General features: G+C 44.1%; 1 protein-coding gene across 1 annotated transcript in view; it reads right to left on the bottom strand.

Moving 5' to 3' along the window:
• Window positions 1-12: 12 nt before the first annotated feature.
• Window positions 13-22,272, bottom strand: part of LOC110493769 (inactive tyrosine-protein kinase 7) — a 37,956-nt gene continuing 15,696 nt past the window's right edge. Inside the window, exons 2-20 of the mRNA XM_021568239.2 lie at window positions 14,543-14,839; window positions 13,597-13,699; window positions 12,904-13,088; window positions 12,525-12,672; window positions 10,736-10,866; window positions 10,177-10,443; window positions 9,563-9,699; window positions 8,688-8,823; window positions 6,553-6,672; window positions 6,024-6,173; window positions 5,457-5,601; window positions 4,930-5,057; window positions 4,378-4,575; window positions 3,805-3,966; window positions 3,411-3,664; window positions 2,955-3,035; window positions 2,499-2,650; window positions 2,057-2,235; window positions 13-1,604 (exon numbers count right to left, since the gene is read on the bottom strand). Coding sequence (XP_021423914.1) covers window positions 1,444-1,604; window positions 2,057-2,235; window positions 2,499-2,650; window positions 2,955-3,035; window positions 3,411-3,664; window positions 3,805-3,966; window positions 4,378-4,575; window positions 4,930-5,057; window positions 5,457-5,601; window positions 6,024-6,173; window positions 6,553-6,672; window positions 8,688-8,823; window positions 9,563-9,699; window positions 10,177-10,443; window positions 10,736-10,866; window positions 12,525-12,672; window positions 12,904-13,088; window positions 13,597-13,699; window positions 14,543-14,839 — 3,134 coding nt within the window. The 3' untranslated portion in view covers window positions 13-1,443. The remainder of the gene's footprint in view (window positions 1,605-2,056; window positions 2,236-2,498; window positions 2,651-2,954; window positions 3,036-3,410; window positions 3,665-3,804; window positions 3,967-4,377; window positions 4,576-4,929; window positions 5,058-5,456; window positions 5,602-6,023; window positions 6,174-6,552; window positions 6,673-8,687; window positions 8,824-9,562; window positions 9,700-10,176; window positions 10,444-10,735; window positions 10,867-12,524; window positions 12,673-12,903; window positions 13,089-13,596; window positions 13,700-14,542; window positions 14,840-22,272) is intronic.

Here is a 22,272-nt window from a genome sequence, read left to right as displayed (position 1 = left end):
CGTACAAACAAAAAAGGTACATTTACAACATTTTATTGGACCAGCGCCATGTATATGCCATGGCTAATATGCGTTTGTATAAACATACTTAAAATAGAAAACTGCAATGTATAAAAATGTTCACGTAAAAAAGTAAATATTAAAACAAAAGCAAGAAAGTAAATATAAAAACAATAGCAAGACAGCAATCTGATGCAGAGTCCTTCATTTGCCAGGCATTTTTTTTCAATTCAGGTGAACCTTAATTCAATTTTGGGGGGGCAAAAGGAAAATGGACAAACTATTACACATCATAAAATGCCTCGCACATAAAAAAATTATATCAAAGAAGCTTAGTACCTTTCTATACAGTGAAAAAATACAAAACAGGACCTTTAAAATAAGTTAACAGGTCTCCGAAACAATCCTTCTAGAAAACAAAAATGTATAGTTGTGATCAGTGCATGTTTTAAGCATGTATACAAAGCACTTTTAGACGAATGTCTACGAAGAAAGGTTTCTCCCACTCTGATTGGAAAAGCTCTGGTCGTGATAGGATTGGATGATTGATGGGCAAATGGAGCAGTAACATTCAGACATCTTTGATAGGAGTACAAAACTGTTCATGACAGGATGGCCTTTATAAAATAGCTAGCCTATAATGCTACAACTTAGATCAGTTACCTTAACTCCAAAACAGCATGTTGAAGCTAATTCAGGGTCCATATACTACCACGACTATACTTTAAAACCAACCAAAGATTTACCTTCAAGGCAAGGAAAACTAGGGTTGTGAGCGGTGATTCCATCCACACTCCAGCTAAACTCCACAAGTTCAATAATGCCACCGCTGGCCCTTTACCTCGTTTTGATCATATCTAACGGGGTGAGAGACATTCGATTTTTACTCCCGAAGAGGTTGTACCTTCATGTCCCGTTTGGCTCTGGGAAGAAAATGTCCCTTTTGTCTTGTCCATTTGCAAACATGAGTAACAGAAAAGATTCAATTGGGGTGAAAACCGTGTTAACTGTCATTAGTTTCTAGATTAAAATGTTATAGACAGCATTTGACCTGCTAAGGCAGAATAGAAGTCCTCATTGTAAAAAATAGTCATTTTAATCCATAGAGAAGGAGAAGCTCATTGGATGTTGATCTCTTCTCGGCTGGGTCCTCATTTGCGACCAAATTTCCTAGTTGTTAAGAGTCTCGTTCTGCTCTTGTAGACGCTAACTAGAGGCCAACCAGGCAGAGTAGGATAGTCCTGGAGTGCTAGACACACAAACTCAAAAGGCCAATACATGCATGCACAACAACAACAACAACGTGTATACGTACCTCACGTACACATTTGTACACGACCGCTCTCTCACACACACACACACACACACACACACACGTCACCTCCCCCCATTGATAACACATTCATACCCTTACACACAAACTGTGCACCTGGGCCGTGTGTGTTACACCTTGCTCTCGGAGGGCAGTTCGCTGAGGGCAGAGACGATGTCATTAAAGCAGGCACGGTCCTTGGGGCTGGAGGCCCAGCAGCGAGTCATCAGCTTGTACACCCGAGAAGGACAGCCCTGGGGCAGGGGCAGCTTCCCCCGGCCCTCCCTCAGCTCTGGTAGAGGGAAAGACGTGAGAGAACGACATACATGGGGGTGAGAGCGAGCGAGATGCAGGGAAAGATGGAGGGATAGAGAAATAAAGACTGAGGGAAAGAACATGTGGGGGTTAGAGTGAAACTCAAATAGATGGGAAACAAAATAACATTTATACCTCACTATCCTTTCACTCATGACCAATACTCTGAAAGGACCAACAGGAGAGCGCAATAAACATCACTGCAATGTCAACATGTGAAAACTATGTTTTGTACTAAAACAATAGATGGGATTTTAGTGACATATTGTGTGGTTTTAAACAACTATGAGCAGGCAAAGGATAAAGTAACCCATTAGGAGGATGACAAAATATGTGACCCTGGAATAGTGCTCTTCTACCTCTACCCCCATCTGGGGTGAAGCAGCATCCTTCAATAACATTTCCAAGATCCAGTTTGACTGCCCTCACCTTCGAGGACCTTGTCGTGGTCGAGCGCAGCGTGCGGCAGCTCCCCCAGGCTAAACACCTCCCACATGAGCACGCCGAAGGACCACACATCCGTCTTGGTGGAGTAGTCGTCCTCAAACACGGCCTCGCTGGGCAGCCAGCGCAGAGGGATCCACGCCTGCCGGTAGTGATAGTACTCACTGGAGGGGAAGAGGAGGAAGAGAGGATGGGAGAGGGTGATCTTTGGTCATTGGGTGGCGCCACAGTTAATTTAGTCTGTCATACGTCATCACTTTACATATCACAAGTCTCTTTAAATGGAGACTTGCTTTGGGAAACCTAAATTATCGAAACAATTATTCTATGACTGGATTCATCAAAATTAATCAAAACCTTAAATGTGGTTTTCAACCGCAAGGGATCTTTCCTGGTTAAATCAAGATTTAATTCAATGTAATCTTACTCGTTGTAGACATCCTTGCTGAGCCCCAGTGCAGACACCTTGACCTGTCTCTTGGCACTGATCAGACAGTTGCGGGTGGCTAGGTCCTTGTGGACGAAGCGCTGATTGGATAGATGCTCCATCCCCCGGGCAACCTGCAGACACACCCCCACCTGAGGGAGAGAGAGTGGGACATAGAAAGCATTAAATCACTGTGTTTTCAAGCGTATGTGTGTCTTCAAGTGAGTGAGTTAGTGTGTGTTTAAGCATTTTAATGGCTTTTTAAATCACATCTTATGGTTAATCTGTTTCTCCTTCTGAGTGGTCCAACAGGCAGTGAAAGCCAGTGGCATGATGCAACAGGAGATACTTACTGTAAGCACCAGCTACCAAATCCTGGCCTACTGCACTGAAGCCACGACCTGTTTAAGATGCTAATGTATGCGTTCTTTTGAGTATGTGTGTGTGTAAACTGACCTTCTGCTTGGTGCTGAGGTGATGGGACTTGGGTTTCTCCTCCTTGTTCTTGGACATCTTGAGGTATTGCTTCAGGTCCCCCTAGGAACATATACACAGGTCTGGGGTCGATGCTAAATCATGGATGATTTAAAAAAGGGACACCCACACACGTTTTTTACTGCACTGGGGTCAGTGTGTGCGTATGTAGCTCATATTTTAAATCTGTATTTTATCAATGCATTTTATCTTAATAGACATGTATTTCAATGATACAATTGACTGCCATGTAGAATACATAAAGTGTGTGTGTTTGTAGCGAGTAGGGTGAAGTTAAGTTGCCCGTAGACACTGATCTTGGGTCAGTTTAGCATTTCCCCTACTAATGGTTAAGGTTTGGGGGAGGGGAAACTGTTCCTAGATCTGTACCTAGGAGAAACTTCACCCCAGAGCGTAAGCAAGTAGCTCCATCCTTACCAATTCAGCGTACTCCAGTATGAGGTAGTGGGGCTCGGCTTCTCTGCACATGCCCAGTAGGCGCACCAGGTTGGGGTGGCCCAGCTTGCCGAACATCTCGATCTCGCGGCGGAACTCCAGCTGCAGGGTCTCGTCCCGCGTCTGCAGACTCTTCACCAGCACCACTGTCTCCTCCTCATCTTCACTGCCTCTTCCTCCTGCCGACATGATGCCCTTGGCTTTGGCCAGGAACACCTCGCCAAACTCACCTTTCCCTGTTTAGAAGGAAATCAGTATGATTGTATATAGCCTTTATTTATACAGGTAAGTCAACTAAGAACCAATTCTTAGTTACAATGACAACTTTTCCAAATTCTTATTTACAATGACTGTGCGCACATGCTTTGCTCCATACCCAGAGTGGTGATGGTGGTCAAGTTGGCGCGGGGGTAGGGCCCTTTGTCGTGGCTGCTGTGGCGCTTGTTATTGGCGCTGCTGGCCGTGGTGCCCATGTTGGTCAGTGCCACCTCCTCCTGGATCTCAGCGGTGGCCTGCCCGTTGGTCTGCACCGTGCCCCCTGTAGTGCCAGGACAAAATGGCATCCTTCAATACCAGTAACTAAACATTCTGATTGCTCTTCTTATTTCTAGGTACAGAAATGTTAAAGCAACACAGCCATGGAAATGAAGTATCACTTGAAACAGTTCCGTTTTGGAGACTAACTCCAGAGGCTAACACACAGTTGTGGTGTTAACATTATTTTTTTTTTTGCCGCCATTTACTGATATCGTATAAAAAAATAATTGCAACTGATAACGAATATTGACTTTGCATATCGGTGCCCGTCACTAGTAATACATGTACATGCAGTACAACAACTATACATATTTGTAATGTTTTCAATAAAGTTCCAACTCAATTCTCCTCACACTACCAGGAAAACCAGACACTACTGAATTCAACTGAATGGAATCGACTGAACGCTGACCGTTGAGGTGCTCTGTCTCGGCCTCCTCTCCCTCTGGGCCCTTTAGTCTCTTGGCGTTGCGTCTCTTCTTGCAGTAGAACATCAGGCCCAGGACGATGATGATGTAGGCCACGGCGGCGCCCACCGATAGGCCGATTGTCTGGATCATCTTGTAGGGCGCCTTTTCGTCCTCCTCCAACGAGTGGTGCACGGGCTTCTCTGTTGGCACGCAGACACACACACGAAAGGGTCTGGTGATGTGCTTCTCTATTGAATTAAAGCCTATTGGAGTCTATTGAATCACCATCTCAGCCTCAGATGTCAAGTGGACACTTCAAGACGGCGCCACTCAATTACATCCTTTGTACATCCTTAGTACATCCTAAATGAGACATTGCAGTCTCGAAATGTTTCATTTGTCTTGACCCGGTTAGTGTAATTACACATTCAAGCACCAAGAGGTATTTAGTTTGGTGCTCCATTTGATTTCCTCCCCCTACCACAACCACAAAAATACTGTAGACAGCTGCAGCAGGCACACAAAGTTTATCAGTTTATCTCCTGGTGTCTTACCTACGACATAGAGCTCTGCCGATGTGTGGCCGATATTGCAGCTGTTGCCAGCGATGCATGTGAAGCTTCCCGTGTCCTCCACACTCACGTCGTGGATGACCAGAGAGCCGTTGGGCATCTTCTGAAACCTGGAGAGAAAACAGCAGAGGGGACAGGGGTGAGGCCGTGGCTGCAGTCAATTCCTTTCCCTACTTTACTCCAGTCCTATTTCACTCCCTTCCCCTTGACCTTGATCTGAGGGGTCTCAAGGTATAAGGAGCTTCCAACATATTGCATTTACCTTATAGAACTGCAAATAATGAAATGTTCGACCTAAGGGAAGGCATAGGAAGGGAATTGGGACTGGCTTATGGCAATATGGCAAAGGCTAGATGGGTTCTTATCATGGTAGGGAAGATGTCACTAGCAAAACACAATCCAAACATTCCATTTAGCACGGTGTTCAGAACAAAAAACCCACAAATGAGAAACCAAATACTACAAAATGACTTTGGGCCTTAACAAAACAGACAGTTGTGGTTCTCTACCTGCTCTTGCGAGGCTCCAGGAACTTGTCTTTCTTCTTCCACTGGATAAAGGGCTGGGGGTCGCCGGTGGCCTGGCAGTGCAGAATGGCTGTGTGGCCCTGGTAAACAGTGGTGTGCTCCGGTTCCATATTAAATGTTATATACACTGGGAGAGAGAGGGGAGAAGGAAATAAATAGTGGAAGAGAAGTGTTGGTTAAGATGGATTTAGTTGCGTTGGAGTCTGGAGACAGCTTTGGTGATGGTTGCATTAGCACAGTTGATGAAATCATTGGTAAAAAAAAACTAGAAACATTTGGGGATTGTCTACATTAGCTGTGAACAACTTAGTTCTGCCATCTTGATTACTGCCATTTTTGCTTCTAAACTTAACCCTTCAACTTAATTACTGTCACAGGTTGGCTGGAGCATACATATACATTTTTCACAGGTAGAAATCAATCTCTGGTTAAAAGTAGAGGACGACATCCAGAGGACCCTTGGTCTGTGTGGTGTCTGATTGTATAGGTGGCAGCTTTGTGGTGTGTCTGTGACCTGCATTGGTGCCACTAGTGTTAGTGGAGGGATACCTGCTACGGTGAGCTGCACGGCGGCTGTGATCTGGCCCTGCGGGCTGTTGGATGCCAGGCAGGTGTAGTTGCCCGCGTCGTCCCTCGTCACCTTTGCGAAGTGGAGCACGCCGCCGGTCTGGACTACATGCTCCGGCAGCTCACTGCCATCTGCAGGGGGGAATATTAGAGATTCACATTCACGTTTATTGTCCTACAAGTGGAGCACAGCTCTCAGATTATAGACAAAACCCATTTAGAAAACCCATTTACATCTACAATGAAACTATAATTAAATAAATAAATCTAACTATTCCAATAAGCTTGGTAGAAACAGTGGGGGTAAGAAATATGGCAGAAGATCGGACTGAGCCAATAAGCTAGGCAGTTATTACCATATTGCTTACACCCATACTATCCTTTGAGATCAACTAGAAGTGTAAAGGTACAAGGGGTAGGAGCTACGAGTTGATTTTGGATTGGATTGAGCAACACAGGACTTAGACACCCACATGTACAAAGGCAGGCAAGGAGGTCCGCGATCACCCACCTGCTTTGGTCCACTGAATGGTGGGGGTCTCGCGGCCCTTGGCAGAGCACTGCACAGTGCTCTCCTTGTCCAACTCCAGACACTGGGAGGGCTGGGGGGTGGGGGTGAACTTCAGCTTCTCTGGAGGAAGGAGACAAACATGTTGGAGACCGAGCACAGAGTAGAGACAGACACACACACACAGACAAAGACACACACGCACCCCCTAGGGTTTCCGTCAGGAAAATTTGGCACTGGACAAGTGACCAGGAAGACTTACATTTATTGGACATTTGATACATTTACCGGTCATCCATTTGCGTTATGGCGCGTAACCCATTAGGTCTTCCAGCGCCATCAATAAATCAGCGATATTGGCCAAGAGAGACATTTACATGTCCTTAAAAACAGCCTATAACTAATTACAAAACACTATTTATTCCTTGTATTTCGATGTGTAGCATATGCAAAACTGAATTTCTTTATACATGTCAAATAGGCGAATGTCTGCTATACAGATATATGCGTTCAGAAGGGGGATAATTCATACATTTTTTTATCAGAATATTTTTCTATAAATACAGGCGTTATATTGTAAGATTATAGGAGTAACTCTGTTAGGCCTAAAACATTCTACCTCACAAGTTCAACTGACAGAGTCAGTTGGAGCGCCGGGGCGCACTGCCTTCATATCATAGGCCTGCAGTGTAATAGGCTACACCACCCCAAACCGTCACAAAAGCTTCTAAACGTTATCAGGGTCATATCAAAAGTAAGTAAAAGAAAATGTCTCAACATAATGGAACAAAAACACTTGTGAACTGGTTTAACAAGCTATATTGCAGCAATTACCAAGAAAGGCTAGTGCCTACCTTACCCAACAATAGACAGCAATAGGCTAATGATATTTATTTTACAACAGGCCTACTTAAAACACATCTTAAACTAAATACAGAGCACACAATTAAAAAGACAGATCAAACCTAATTTAGCCAACAAATGTGTGTCAACAGAATGAAACAGATTTAAAGAACTGGTATAGATGAATAAATAGGCCTACAATAACAAATTACATTTTTTAAATTTTATTTAATAATAATGTTCCAACATTACCTCTACCTGAATAGCAAGTTGCAGCCTGCATTCGGCCGCACCTACATTCATCTCATCTTTGTCCACTACAATATTAGAACTTGTCCATACGGAATACATTCCCCTTGTGGCAGGGATCCAGACTAACATTTTCCCCTGGTGGCACTGGTGCCACTAAGTTTTTCAGTTGGTGGCACCAAACCATGATTTAGTCACACACAAAATGTTCACGGCATCACGCAATAGGACAAATTAGTAGGCCTATCATCTTATAAAGTCATTCAGTGCTTTATTAAAATGTATATTAAACTACTGTGATGGTATTGAAGTAATACGTTGTTTCATCATCTTTCAAAATATTTATGTCCAACCATACTCCAGTGACTGCCATGCATTTTGAGTAGAAAATTATACTATTGTTGTTACATTTTACTGTTAAAATAGGGATTCAGAATTTTTTTTTTTTTGGGGGGGGGGGCGGTTGGGTTCAATACAGATGACTTTGCCTGCATCTTTATATGATCTAATATCATGGGCTAATTCACCACCTGAGTAAGTGGAAACTCAAAACACATGACCTAGATCCCTAGCTCTAAATTGAATACCCACTGCTAGTAGCCATGTATTAGTCTAACAGTACATTTAGTGTCCCCAGTCGTAACCTACCGCTCAATGAGGCCTATGCACTCGCAATGGCCAATGCGCAGCTCGCACGCTCCATTTCTCAAAGCCATATCAAATATCTTGTTTGTAAAATAGTTGCTACTGAGCTCAAAATTGAAAGTTAAGAAATAAAAAGTATATCTACAGAAAATATGAGAACATCCTCACACCACCGGTGACAACAGGATAGCTGTGTTTTACCTGCAATTGGTTTTTAAAATGTTATACAAATCAGAACACTTCTGATGGAAACCCTGACACCCACGCATATAACATGACACTCCCACACACAAAAGTTATTTGTACACACTCTCACACCACGAACACATCATGGCACTACCACACACCTGCATGCTGTCTCTCTCACTTACAAACTCACACCTACGCATGTGCACACTCACCAAGTACGAAGACCCGGGCCCGGCCCTCCACCCTCCCGGCCTCCGTCTGGCTCCGACACATGTACAAGTGGTTATCATACACCTCTACACTGTTGATCCTCAGGGTCCCATTGGGGTACAGCTTAAAGCGAATGTCCTACAGTCAAAATATAATGGGTTAACAATAGGTTAAAAAGGTAATGAAAGTTACTGCAGTTAATGCACCTTTATGCATATTTACAGTTATGGGCATTAAAAAGTTAATCTATTGCAGCACAGCAAAAAACATTGGCTTTAAAAGTGAATGTAAAATGCAGCGTCAGGGGCATATTTGAGAAATGTATTGCATTACATGGATTATTGTTAAATGATTCTTAAATTAACTTGAACCTTGCGTAACATTACGCGAGAATGTCACATTAACAATGTCCAGAACCGTTTGTAAATATAAGTATATACATTGAGTGTACAAAACATGACATATTGAGTTGCACCCCCATTTCCTTCAGAACAGCCTCAATTGTCAAAAGTGTTCCATGGGGATGCTGGCCTATGTTGACTCCTGTGCTTCCCACAGTTGTGTCTAGTTGGCTGGATGTCCTTTTAAATATTGTCTAACCCATTTACCCTCTGAATGGAACACATACCCAATGTGTCTCGATGCTCAAAAGTCCTTCTTTAACCTGTCTCTTCTCCTTCATCTACACTGGCTGAAGTGAATTTAACAAGTGACATCAATACGGGATCATCGCTTTCACCTGGATTTATCTGGTCCATCTATGTCATGGAAAGAGCAGGTGGTCTTAATGTTTTGTACACTCGGTGTGTAGTAGTTCTTAGTGTATATTCCCACTTCTTTTCAGAATGACCAGGACACAGTTCGAACCTGGACTGACCTCGGTGGTGATGGGGATGAAGTTGCGGTACCAGGTAACCTCGGGCTGGGGCGTGGCACGGGTGTGGCAATGCAGGTACCCAGGGAGGCCCTCCTCAAGCTGGCTGTCCTCTGGCTTTGTCACCCACTCCGGAGGGGCTAGGGGATACACACATTTAGCATCTCTTCAAAAGTAGTGTCTACACCCAATACATTTCAGCGGGTGCAGGTCACAACAAACACCACACTCCTGAAGAGCCACAGTCCTTCAGAGTTTTGTCCAACTCCCGCCTCAACAGTGAAACACCTGGGTCCTGTTCATTAGGGCACACTATAGCAATATGTTACAAAACCAGAAATTAGCTTTTTTTTTTATTGGACAAGTTTACATACTACCTCCCTGCTTCAATTTTAGACAGTTTCCTTCCGTATTGACCACAAATCCCCTTTTCACACCATCTTACTGACCTGATCCAAACTGTGCTGGTTCTGATATTTTCATTTCACATTGTGCTTTTCATCAAGGTTCCAGAAACAATTGTGGATGTGTAACCAGACCAGCTTGGTTTGGCTTGGCTCGGCTCAGTAGTATGAAAAGCCTTTAGGGTCTTGGTCAGTCTTGAGGTCTATACTCACTGGCCACGGTGACAGTCAGCTCCTGCCTCCTGGTACCAGCCTTGTTCTGGCCCACGCAGGTATACAATCCTGAGTCTTCCCCCTGGGTGGGGCTGAAGACCAGCTCCAGTCCGTCCTGGTAGACCCTGCCCTCTGAGGGAACGCGTTCCCCGCCCCACTCCCACCACACATCGGGTTCCGGGTGGCCGCGAGGGGGGCGGCAGGATACCCGCTCCAGGGAGTTGGCCGAGAAGACCCGGCTCTGGCTGGGGCCCATCTCCTCAATTTCTGTAAGGGAAGGGAGTGATAGTTCATGACATCAGAAAAAAACAACATGAAAACGAATATCTTGTGTCCTAATCATGAAGGCAATGCAGTACACCACTCAACTGTAGAGTGGAACTGTTGACCTTGCCGTGCCAACCCAGCTAAAGATAGTGCAGATTAGTGAGGGATAACATTTATTAATGGAGTTAAACTGTGACAGGGTTCAGTAAGTTCGACATAAACTGAAGGATTCAAACAACTGTCTTGAGGTAGTGTGTCAAAACTGTGCATGCCTGTGTGTGCACTCCCTTACCTGCTAGGTTCACGGTGGCCTCCAGAGTGACAGGGAGTCCGCGGGGCCCTTTGGCCACACATTTGTAGAGCCCAGTGTTTCTGGGTTTCACCTGGGTGATGAGCAGGGAGCCATTGTTCAACATCACCAACCTAGGGAGGGAGAGAAAGAAGGTCACAACAAAATACAGACTTCATTATGAATATTTTCTGGAAAGTTGGCCAACTCAGGAAAGAGGACCCGTTGTTTGTTTTGCATTTTCTGTATATTTGTACATTTTTAAAAGGACTCTTGGAAGAGATACTAATAAACATTAGCGGTTTGCAGAATTCACCTCAAAATGTCAACATGCATCCAAAACATTCATTAACACAACATGCACAAGCACACAGCCTTAGAGTGGATGTATATGGTGGAGCCTTCCTCAAACTGTAATTCACATCTAGGAGACTAGACTAATTAATAGCAAAAACATAAAAACTATGAAACAACACATGGAATCATTTAGTAACCAGAAAAGTGTTAAATCAAAAATATATTTTAGATTCTTCAAAGTAGCCACCCTTTGCCTTGACGACAACTTTGCACACTCAACCAGCTATGCTGAGCACTTGTTGGCTGCTTTTCTTTCACTCTGCAGTCCAGCTCATCCCAAACCATCCCAATTGGGTTGAGGTCAGGTGATTGTGGAGGCCAGGTCATCTGATGCAGCACTCTCCTTCTTGGTCAAATAGCCCTTACACAGCCTGGAGGTATGAAAATCAAATTATAGTCCCACTAAGCGCAAACCAGATGGGATGGCATATCGCTGCAGAATGCTGCGGTAGCCATGCTGGTTTAGTGTGCCTTGAATTCTAAATAAAATCATTGACAGTGTCACCAGCAAAGCACTTCCACACCATCTCCTCCATGCTTCAACGTGAGAACCACATATGCAGAGATCATCCCCATTCACCTACTTTGTGTCTCACAAAGACACAGCAGTTGGAACCAAAAATCAGACCAAAGGACAGTTTTCCACCGGTCTAATGTCCATTGCTCATGTTTCTTGGCCCAAGCAAGTCTTCTTATTGGTGTCCTTTAGTAGTGGTTTCTTTGCAGCAATTTGACCACGAAGGCCTGATTCACGCAGTCTCCTCTGAACAGTTGATGTTGAGATGTGTCTGTTACTTGAACTCTGAAGCATTTATTTGGGCTGTAATTTCTGAGGCTGGTAACTCTAATGAATGTATCATCTGCAGCAGAGGTAACTCTGGGTCTTCCTCTCCTGTGGAGGTCCTCATGAGAGCCAGTTTCATCATAGCGCTTTGTGGGTTTGGCAACTGCACTTGAAACTTTAAAAGTTCCTGAAATATTCTTCATGTCTTAAAGTAAATGATGGACTGTCGTTTATCTTAGCTTATTTGAGCGGTTCTTGCCATAATATGGACTTGGTCTTTTACCAAATAGGCCTATCTTCTGTTTACCACCCCTACCTTGTCACAACACAACTGATTGGCTCAAACACATTAAGGAAATACATTCCACAAATTAACAAGGCACACCTGTTAATTGAATTGCATTCCAGGTGACTACCTCATGAAGCTGGTTGAGAGAATGCCAAGCGTGTGCAAAGGTGTAATCAAGGTAATGGGTGGCTATTTTGATTTGTTTAACACTTTTTGGTTACTTCATGATTCCATGTGTTATTTCATAGTCGATGTCCTCACTATTATTCTACAATGTAGAAAATAGTACAAATAAAGAAAATTAGTTAGTGTGTCCAAACTTTTGGCTGGTAATGTATGTGTATATATCAACCCTGTCTTACCGGGACTTGTTGGTGACGAGCTCGTCCTGGTGGTACCACTCTTGGGTGGGAGGGGGCTCGGCAGTGAACAGGCAGTTAAGGAGGGCCTCCTCGTTCCTCATCACCACCAAGTCCTCAGGAACCACCACGGGACGAGGGAAACTCTTATCTATACAGGGGGTAAGGGGTGATAGTGTGAGGTATGAAGAGACTGAGAAAGAGGTATACAGTTCATAAGAAAGGAAAGAGACAGGTTCAAAGGACTCTCTTCAGCTACGGCTTCTATTCACTATGTTGATGCCAGTGTTGCTTTGCTGGGTGTTGCTTTGCAATGAAACTATGGGGAAAACTGCAATCCCTCCTCACCTCTTCTTTATTGAATCTTTGTCCATATACACACCTATGATATTGAGGGTGAAGTTGGCATTGCTGCACACGTGCCCGGCTGGATTTTTGGCACAGCAATAGTAGAGGCCATTGTTGTCTGGGCTGGCACTGGGCAGGGTCAGAGTTCGCTCCTTGTTGTTGATCTGATGGCTCTTCTCCGGCAGGCGCACGCCGTCTCTGTACCAGTGACATGTTGGTCTGGGGGAGGAAGACATGACTACGTAATATGCATGAGTGAGTTGGCACATAACAAGTGGCAAGACTGATGAATGCTATAGTGGTTAAATCAGTCCTCATTGGTGACCAGTATATTTACTCATCATGGATACTTTGTAGTTTTGACTAAATCAAGTGGGCATTGTTCTACATAACACAATGAAAGTTGAGTGAAAACACAAGACAACGTGGGGACACACGAGGCGCGTGGGGACACACGAGGCAACGTGGGGACACACGAGGCAACGTGGGGACACACGAGGCAACGTGGGGACACACGAGGCAACGTGGGGACACACGAGGCAACGTGGGGCCTTGTAAAGGCGCCAGAATACTCCCTTAAATACTCCCGTTAAAAAAAAGAGGTTTGCTTGAAAAAGGAAAAAAGCGGCAATAGTAGTATTTGTCTGTTTTAATATGCATGAACTCATCCCAACAGTTTCGGCTGGGAAGCATGCGGACACCGTAAGGCCGCAGTTGTTCTTCTCACCGTGGGTGTCCATCAATGTTGCACCTGAACGTCACAGGGGCAGAGCTCTCGATGTCCTGCTCTGATGCAGGATCCTTCAGGGTCACCCCACCACTCTCTAGCCCTGTGTGACAGACAGAGACATTATCTATCGATCGATAGATGGAGAGGTAGGTAGGTAGAGTGAGAGTTTAAAAAAGACAGAAGGAAGAGAGCGAGCGCAAGAGGAAGAGAGAGGAGGATTTGTTTTTTTTAAAGGAGTGAAAAAGAAAAAAAAGCTGTCAAACCCTCTCTTGCTGCTCATTAACAAACAAACCAGCCATTCACACCTGGCCGGCTAACTTAGCGCCGGCTACCAAAACAGCCCCTTCCCTTTCAGCTGACCTTCCTTGTTCTGTGACACAGCCAGCCAGAGCAGGCGGACGCTGCAACTTCACAAGCAGTCCATATTGGCAGAGGACATAAAGGACAGCTTTGTCCGCCCCACACTCAAAATAACCTCTCACGCGGGCGTGACTTCGATTTTTGGTCCGGTGGAAATAAGAGTTAGAAAAAGGAAAGCACTGGCTGGCTCTCGTAAAGAGTCTTCATAAGTATGAGGCAGCATTTTCTTAGAGCTTCAGGAGATGTGATGCCTGTTATATAGATGGAGGTTGTAGAGACACACATGCGAGGACATACATGTTGAGTTGACATCTGGAAGATGCAAGGCAACTGTCAATATTCAAAACAGGTAGGTCTGCATAAGGTCTAAGATGGCTTTAATTGCTGTGCAGCCAATTCAATGCATTTGGCAAAAATGATTACAGTAACATATAATTATGCCTATCATTTGCCATTACACTCACCCATGCTTACTTTGAGTGCTAGATTGAGTCATATCAATATCGGAAATATGTGTATGGATTTAACAATTGCACATCTATTTACAGTATTTTGGTTATGAGAAGTATTTAAGTAAACTCACATTTAATGTTGAAGGACGCCTCCGTGGAGCGCTCCTCTTCTCCTGTGGCATTGTTGGTGGCCAGGCACTGGAAGGTCCCGGCGTCCAGCACGCGGTCCACAGCGGTGAACTTGAGGTTGCCGCCCTCCCGAAAGCGGCGCTCTGTGTCGTTCACTGCATCGCCGTTTTGCAGCCAGCTGTAACTCACGCCCTCTGCATCGCTGACCTCGCAGCGTAACATGGCACTCCGGCCGTGCAAGGCATCCTGGGACTTGGGCTCCTTGGTGAAGTGGAAGGAGGCGGCGTGAACAGTGAGAACTGGAGGATGAAGAGAGAGTTAGAGGAAGGAATTAGTTGTTAAGCTCTGGCGTGTTACGCTAAACCCAAAATTATTCAGTTCACAACAGAGCCTGTATTTAATGCACATACAAATTCATCTGATTTTTCTTCCTTGAAAAGATGAAGTGAAAATGAGATTTTCAGCCATCCGCACATCAACTCAGAAAATGTAAAGCAGGGCTCTCCAACCCTGTTCCTAGAGAGCTACCGTCCTGTAGGTTTTTTGCTCCAACCCGAATCTAGCTCACCTGATTCTAATAATTATCTAGTTGATAAACTGAATCAGGTCATTTGCAACTGGGGTTGGAGCAAAAACCTAAAGGAGGGTAGCTCTCCAGGAACAGGGTTGGAAAGCACTGATTAAAGGAAAGGGGACAATGCTTTTCCCCTTCTATGCCCTTAGCTCTTTTGTCCACTGGCAGCTGGGAGTAGAGAGACAGACACCCAGGTGTGCTGCATTAAGACAGACAAAAAGACAAACCCCCAGGTGTGCGGCAGACAGACCATGGGCCCCAGTTTCTCTAGACATGGTTCATAACTCCTTGGTCTCCCTCCTCTTGCTGAGTGACATGCCAGGTATGTACTCTGTCATCCCAAATAATAACCACGTCTCCTGCAAGACCATCAGTTTCCACTTGCATTGCTACATGCACAAAAAATGCTGGCCAGGAGATTTTGGACGCGGCGCAACACCCCGCCAATGAACTTCAAAGTGGTTTGGATGACAACACCACCCTAGGTGAGCTGTAAATAAGCAAAAACATTCAGAAAAGTTAACTATCCCTTTAGGGTGCAGTATAAGCCATTAGAACACCCTATAGGACATTGCCACTCATTACATTAAAACAATACTATGTTGTCCTTTCGGCTTGTTTAAGAGGCATTCAAATGTCCAGATTCTAAATTGAGCTCAAGCAAATCAGAGTTTCGCGCAACTCATTAATTGATGTCAATGGGAGATGTGTGCAAAAAAATTTAGTTACACAAGTGGATCAAGTCAAACTACTAAAATAATAAGTGTGTACCTTCAAATGAATAAATCCTAGTAATACTAAGTATGAATTTCAATGAAGGATTTGTTTTTCTCCCAATGTCCCAGACGTTGAATAGAGTGCCACTGATCCTCAGTGATTGGCAGGGCCTGTCTGGAACTCAGAGCTGCCCATTCATCCAGACAGACGACTGCCTGAGACCGAGACGGCAGTCTGTCTCGCTCCAGTGACTGGTTACTGGGGCCCAGGCCGAACGAAGGCCCATGCTGGGAGCGGGACAGTCTGCAGTGGGAGTGGGAAATAAAGCCTCTGCTTTCCCATGAAGCAGAAGTGGGGGGAGAGAAAAAATAAAACAAAAATAAATAAATAGCACAAGTAGGCTACACTTTTAATGAGCAGAAAAGGATGAATAACTGGCACTCAACTGAGCTGATAGTGTTTTCCCTAATGTTTTTGTAGGTAGGCGGGCACTGTGCCATCACTTAGTTGACCCCCCTCACTTCACCCTACCACCTTACTTTGGCATTTGGCCTCTGTTGGTTTGCAAAGGGGCGGGGGCAATAACTGGCTATGACATACTATATTGGCCTTTTTGAGTACTGAATTCGTTATATTCATATTATGTTCGGTTTCATAAGTCTATCAACAATAAATGTACTCTAGTGTGATCGTGACATACAAATACGTGTGGAATCGAGAGACTGGTTGAAAGAATAACTAAACAAGAGTGTATCCTGAACAAAACAGTTCAACTGTGCCCAATGAGGCTGTACCTAGTTCTGTCTCTTTTTAATACACACAGACACAATGTCAACACATGTCGAGAGCGCATACCAGCGAGGGGGATGGAATGCGGAGTGGCATCTGCCCGGCTTCAAGAGGATGAGGTATTCATTCATACCCCTCAGCCTTGGATGAATGGGACTCCTGGGTTACCCGGCAAAAGTGACACAGAGTAAAAGTGTCTGAACATACATGCATTTTACTTACCTGTATTAATAAAAAATAATAAAAAGTTGACGTATATTAAAAGCAAATTCTTGTTTACAATAATGACCTGTCCAATGACTTTGTTCTGGTTGGGCTATCATGCTCCCCCTCTTTACATCCAAAATTAAAAGCCCACAGCCTTGCTAACTACACAACTCCAGTCAATTACATACTGGAAGTACACAACACGCTGTGTTCTCACTGCTTCGAGAGTGGTTCTGTCATTGTAAGTACCGAGTGGAGTCTAATTGAGACTACAGGAAGAAGAGTAGCCCTTGGTGCCCAATAACAATACCCCCAAGACTCATGTCTTTGGCTCTGTACTAGCTCTCCCACGTCCTGTGATCCACTAATATATAGAGCTAGACTGTGTGTGTTATATATATATATATATATACACACACACACACACACACCACAGTCTAGCTCTCTCCTCTACAGGAGAGGCCACATTCCAAACTTAGCGCAGCCAGAGGGGCAGGACAAGCCATTATCTGTGCCTGTTGCTGCTATGGAGACAGGATCCTCTCAGGGAATACTCTTGATTAAGAGGGTACCAAGACTCAGAAGAACTGAACAGACTAGAGAATAGGGAGCCATTGCTGCAATGTAGGCTATAGCTATTCAGTCTACTCCAACCTCCATCAAAACTACAAGTCACAACAAGTGTAAAAACAGAGCCTGTTAAATGGAGCTGAAGGGTGGGACTAATAACAAGACAACCAATGTAAAAACACACAGGGTCTGTAAAATGTATGTAGGCTCAGACATTTTGTGAAATAGCAGTTACAAATAGAAATCAAACTGGATGGACGTCAGAAATAGAGGAAGGACTAAAAACAAACAAAATATAACTACTGTAAAATAGATTGTCTGTAAAATGTGTATAAACTGAAGGTAGAAGCCAAAGTGTTGTTTATCAGTTTACTCCAATTGGGGGAAAGGTGGCAGGGTTTGCAGGGAATAATAAAAAAAGTATATATAAAAAAGTATATATATGCACACAGTTAAAGTCAGAAGTTTACATACACCTTAGCCAAATACATTTAAACTCAATTTCACAATTCCTGACATTTAATCCTAGTAAAAATTCCCTGTCTTAGATCAGTTAAGATCACCACTTTATTTGAAGAATGTGAAATGTCAGAATAATAGTAGAGAGAATTATTTATTTCAGCTTGTATTTCTTTCATCACATTCCCAGTGGGTCAGAAGTTAACATACACTCAATTAGTATTTGGTAGCATTGCCTTTTTTATTGTTTAACTTGGGTCAAATGTTTCAGGTAGCCTTCCACAAGCTTCCCACAATAAGATGGGTGAATTTTGGCCCATTCCTCCTGGCAGAGCTGGTGTAACTGAGTTAGGTTTGAAGGCCTCCTTGCTCACACAAGCTTTTTCAGTTCTGCCCACAAATTCTATGGGATTGAGGTCAGGGCTTTGTGATGGCCACTCCAATACGTTGACTTGGTTGTCCTTAAGACATTTTGCCACAACTTCGGAAGTATGCTTGGGGTCATTGTCTATTCGGAAGACCCATTTGCAACCAAGCTTTAACTTCCTGACTGATGTCTTGAGATGTTGCTTCAATAATTCCACAATTTTCCAGCATCATGATGTCATCTATTTTGTGAAGTGCACCAGTCCCTCCTGCAGCAAAGCACCCCCACACTTCACGGTTGGGATGGTGTTCTTTGACTTGCAAGCCTCCCCCTTTTCCTCCTAACATAATGATGGTCATTAAGGCCAAACAGTTCTATTTTTGTTTCATCAGACCAGAGGACATTTCTCCAAAAAGTACAATCTTTGTCCCCATGTGCAGTTGCAAACCGTGGACGGCTTTTTAATGGCAGTTTTGGAGCAGTGGCTTCTTCCTTGCTGAGCGGCCTTTCAGGTTATGTCGATATAGGACTTGTTTATTAACTGTGGATATAGATATTTTGTACCCATTTCCTCCAGCATCTTCACAAGGTCCTTTGCTGTTGTTCTGGGATTGATTTGCACTTTTCGCACCAAAGTACGTTCATCTCTAGGAGACAGAACACGTCTCCTTCCTGAGCGGTATGACGGCTGCATGGGCCCATGGTGTTTATACTTGCGTGCTATTGTTTGTACAGATAAGCGTGGTACAGTCAGGCAGTTGGAAATTGCTCCCAAGGATGAACCAGACTTGTGGAGGTCTGCAATTTCTTTTGTGAGGTCTTGGCTGATTTCTTTTGATTTTCCCGTGATGTCAAGCAAAGAGGCTCTGAGTTTGAAGGTAGGCCTTGAAATACATCCACAGGTACACCTCCAATTAACTCGAATGATGTCAATTAGCCTATCAGAAGCTTATAAAGCCATGACATTTTCTGGAATTTTCCATGCTGTTTAAAGGCACAGTCAACTTAGTGTATGTAAACTTCTGACCCACTGGAATTGTGATAGTGAATAATAAGTGAAATAATCTGTCTAAACAATTGCTGGAAAAATTACCTGTGTCATGCACAAAGTAGATGTCCTAACCGACTTGCCAAAACTATAGTTTGTAAACAAGAAATTTGTGAAGTGGTTGAAAAACTAGTTTTAATGACTCCAACCTAAGTGTGTAAACTTCCGACTTCAACTGCGTGTGTGCGCGTGCGTGTATATATATATCCCCAAAAAATATGGATTGGGGATTGTAAATGACGCTGACAATTGCATTGATGGAAGCAACAATCTATCCTCAATATTAAAGCTGATCCACCCTTCAAAGAATTTCTTTTTTAAACAAAAATATAAAAATATCTTGTTGATTGGGTCATTCAAGAGCCCTTGCAATTGATAAATAAAAATCTAGGCTATTCAATAAATTACCTCTTCTATTTAAAGATAAGAGTTCATTCGGATGTTCTCTCAGAAAACAAAAGAATGGTGATGCCTACTTTATCATAAGAAGTGGTGAACTAGCGGCCACAGAGAAATCTAACATTTCCTGCATGGTCCCCCAACCACAGACTTAAATCGGGGAAATTTGTCTTCTTTCCTCACATGAAAATGCAGTGGACAGTTCGGGGGGGGGGGTTGTAGGTGTACATCTTGCCTGTACTTTTTCCTACAGGTAAATAAACAGGGTGAATGTTTGTGTGACCTCCAGCGTGCACCGTCAGTCTGTTTGTCGCCATTGCTGTCTCTTCTGATTGGACTCTGGGGAAATTTACTCACCAAAGAAATTAAATCAGACATGTGGTGACTCGCCATGTTGCATGGAATCAACTGTGCAGAGTGTAGCTAAGCTAGGTCATCAGAAAGATGATGCCTAGAACATTTGTTTCATGTAAAGAATTGTTTGACCAGAGATGGTACATTTACCAGAACATCATGTTGGACCATTGGTGTCCAGTTGGCTTTATTTTCAATTGATTTTCAAAATTATGAGATTCTCGGAGATATCAGGAATGGCAATAGTCTTGCGCATTTAAAGTGTCTACAAAATCAGTGTCTAGGTGAGGACCCTAGCCTCCACAGAAATGCCTGGCACTGAAGCATTCCTAAACCTCTTCCTTGATCCCAGGGCAGGAATTTAGAGTTCGAAGTGACAAAGGTGGCATTCATGGATACTGAAGCAGTGGAACTATACTAACCGAGTGTAAGCAAACCTGATTGGCTGAAACATGAACCACAAATGGAACCTGCTGCTGCATAAAACGCTGCACATTACATCACATCTGGGATCTGATCAAACACAACCTACCTCCCAAGATTGAGCTAAATAAACATTCATGTGAACCTGAAGATGCAAATCGTGCACCAAATAGGGAAGCAAATAAGTTGGTGTCAATCGATAAGTCCGTTCGGTATAAATTATGCACCAGGAGCTTTAGGGCACTGGTCTTTCTCTTCCAGTTCGTATAGTGGTATCATATTAGTCTCAAAGCTCAACTTGGCTCTGTTAGTGCCAAAAAGCTCCTGTGGTTTCTCCCGCTCTCTCACAATGGAGGGCTTTGATGCACAGCGGTCAATGACCCTCCGGAATAAAGATACTGGGTCTGTGACCAGTTCCATTTTGAGATACCTACAGGGCTTGGTTGTAGATGCAGGGACCTCCCACCAAGCACTACTGACAGTAGGCAGGAAAGATTGGCACAGAAACATTTTAGGTTTAATTCACAAGACACAGAATGTGCGTGGAATGTGAAAACTGCTGGGAGAGAACACAATAGCAAACTGCAGAATAAAAATGAGAATGTTACCTTACAGAGGAATCCCACAATGTAACTTCAAACAGACCAATTTCAATGCTATATATCAGGGGTAAGGATGACTCCATGGATGTAAGAAGACCCATATTTAACAATGGTGGAGAGTTGATTTGGACCATCTGTCCACTAAAAAGGAGCCAAGCATTAAATTGAGCCATGGTTAAAACAAAACCACCCTGTGAAATATGACCAGAGTGGTTTAACCCACCAGACACTGAGTAGAGGGGGGGGGGGGGGTCCATAAATGACACAGCCTTGTACAGAAATTTGAGCTTGCCACAATTATTACTAAGGTATGTTTCACCATACCCACGGTTCAGTTCACCATACCCGCAGTTCGCAAGGCTGAGGAGCATCGTTATGTAAATATACAACAGTGGAAACTGAATCTCCAATTGTCCAATCTCCACTTGAGATTATGCCATAGGAGCATCCAAAAAAAACCAAGTAAGTCATCGAGCTACGTGGCTGTTGAGGGCGAGAAGGCAACTTAGAGCACTTATTACTTTCAGCTGCTGATTTCCCTGGGGTAACCTAATAGTCCAGAACAGCCTAATAGTCAGGCAAGGCCGTTGGGCCTGGGGTATCACACTAGGCCTGGACCCATCAGACAAACTGCCATATAAGGGTTATGTGTGTGTGTGTGTGTGTGTGTGTGTGTCGGGGGGGGGGGGGGGTTCACAAGGCAAAGCGGAGGGCCCCGGCAGAGAAGGAAGGTGTTTGTGCAGCTGCTTCCAAGTCTAGGGACATAGTGTCAGGCTGGACATGGCTAAACAGGTGCCCGCTCTGAAATGCCTACAGATACTAAGATTAACCAGTGGGGGACTGCGGTCCATTTGGACAGTGCAGTAGGAGTAAGTCACCCTCCATTTAATAACACAGTCCAGATTGACAGACAACAGGCAAAAGGGGAGACCTAGAGTGAGCTGGCGGGAAATCCTCTCTGATAGGGGCCACGATGCAGAGGTGCAGGATGCCAGTGATTAGGCTGCTGGAAGAACATTAGGCCCTGCAGAATCTTGGTCAGTCAGTGGCACACAGTCAATGTCTCACGTCAGATGGCTTTACTCCTCTGCGACGCGCGTTCTTCAACCGGTCTCTCTTGTAGGAAGTGGAACTCATTCGAAATTGAACATTGAGCATCCGACATTCAAAAAATTTAAAACAGTTACTAATCACTGCGCTCTTGCATGACTTTCGATGAAATA

This window comes from Oncorhynchus mykiss, chromosome 17 (assembly GCF_013265735.2).
Source record: "Oncorhynchus mykiss isolate Arlee chromosome 17, USDA_OmykA_1.1, whole genome shotgun sequence".
Classification (NCBI taxonomy): Eukaryota; Metazoa; Chordata; class Actinopteri; order Salmoniformes; family Salmonidae; genus Oncorhynchus; species Oncorhynchus mykiss.
The sequence above is the reverse complement of the archived record's forward strand: the minus strand, read 5'-3'. Positions and strand labels throughout refer to the sequence as shown.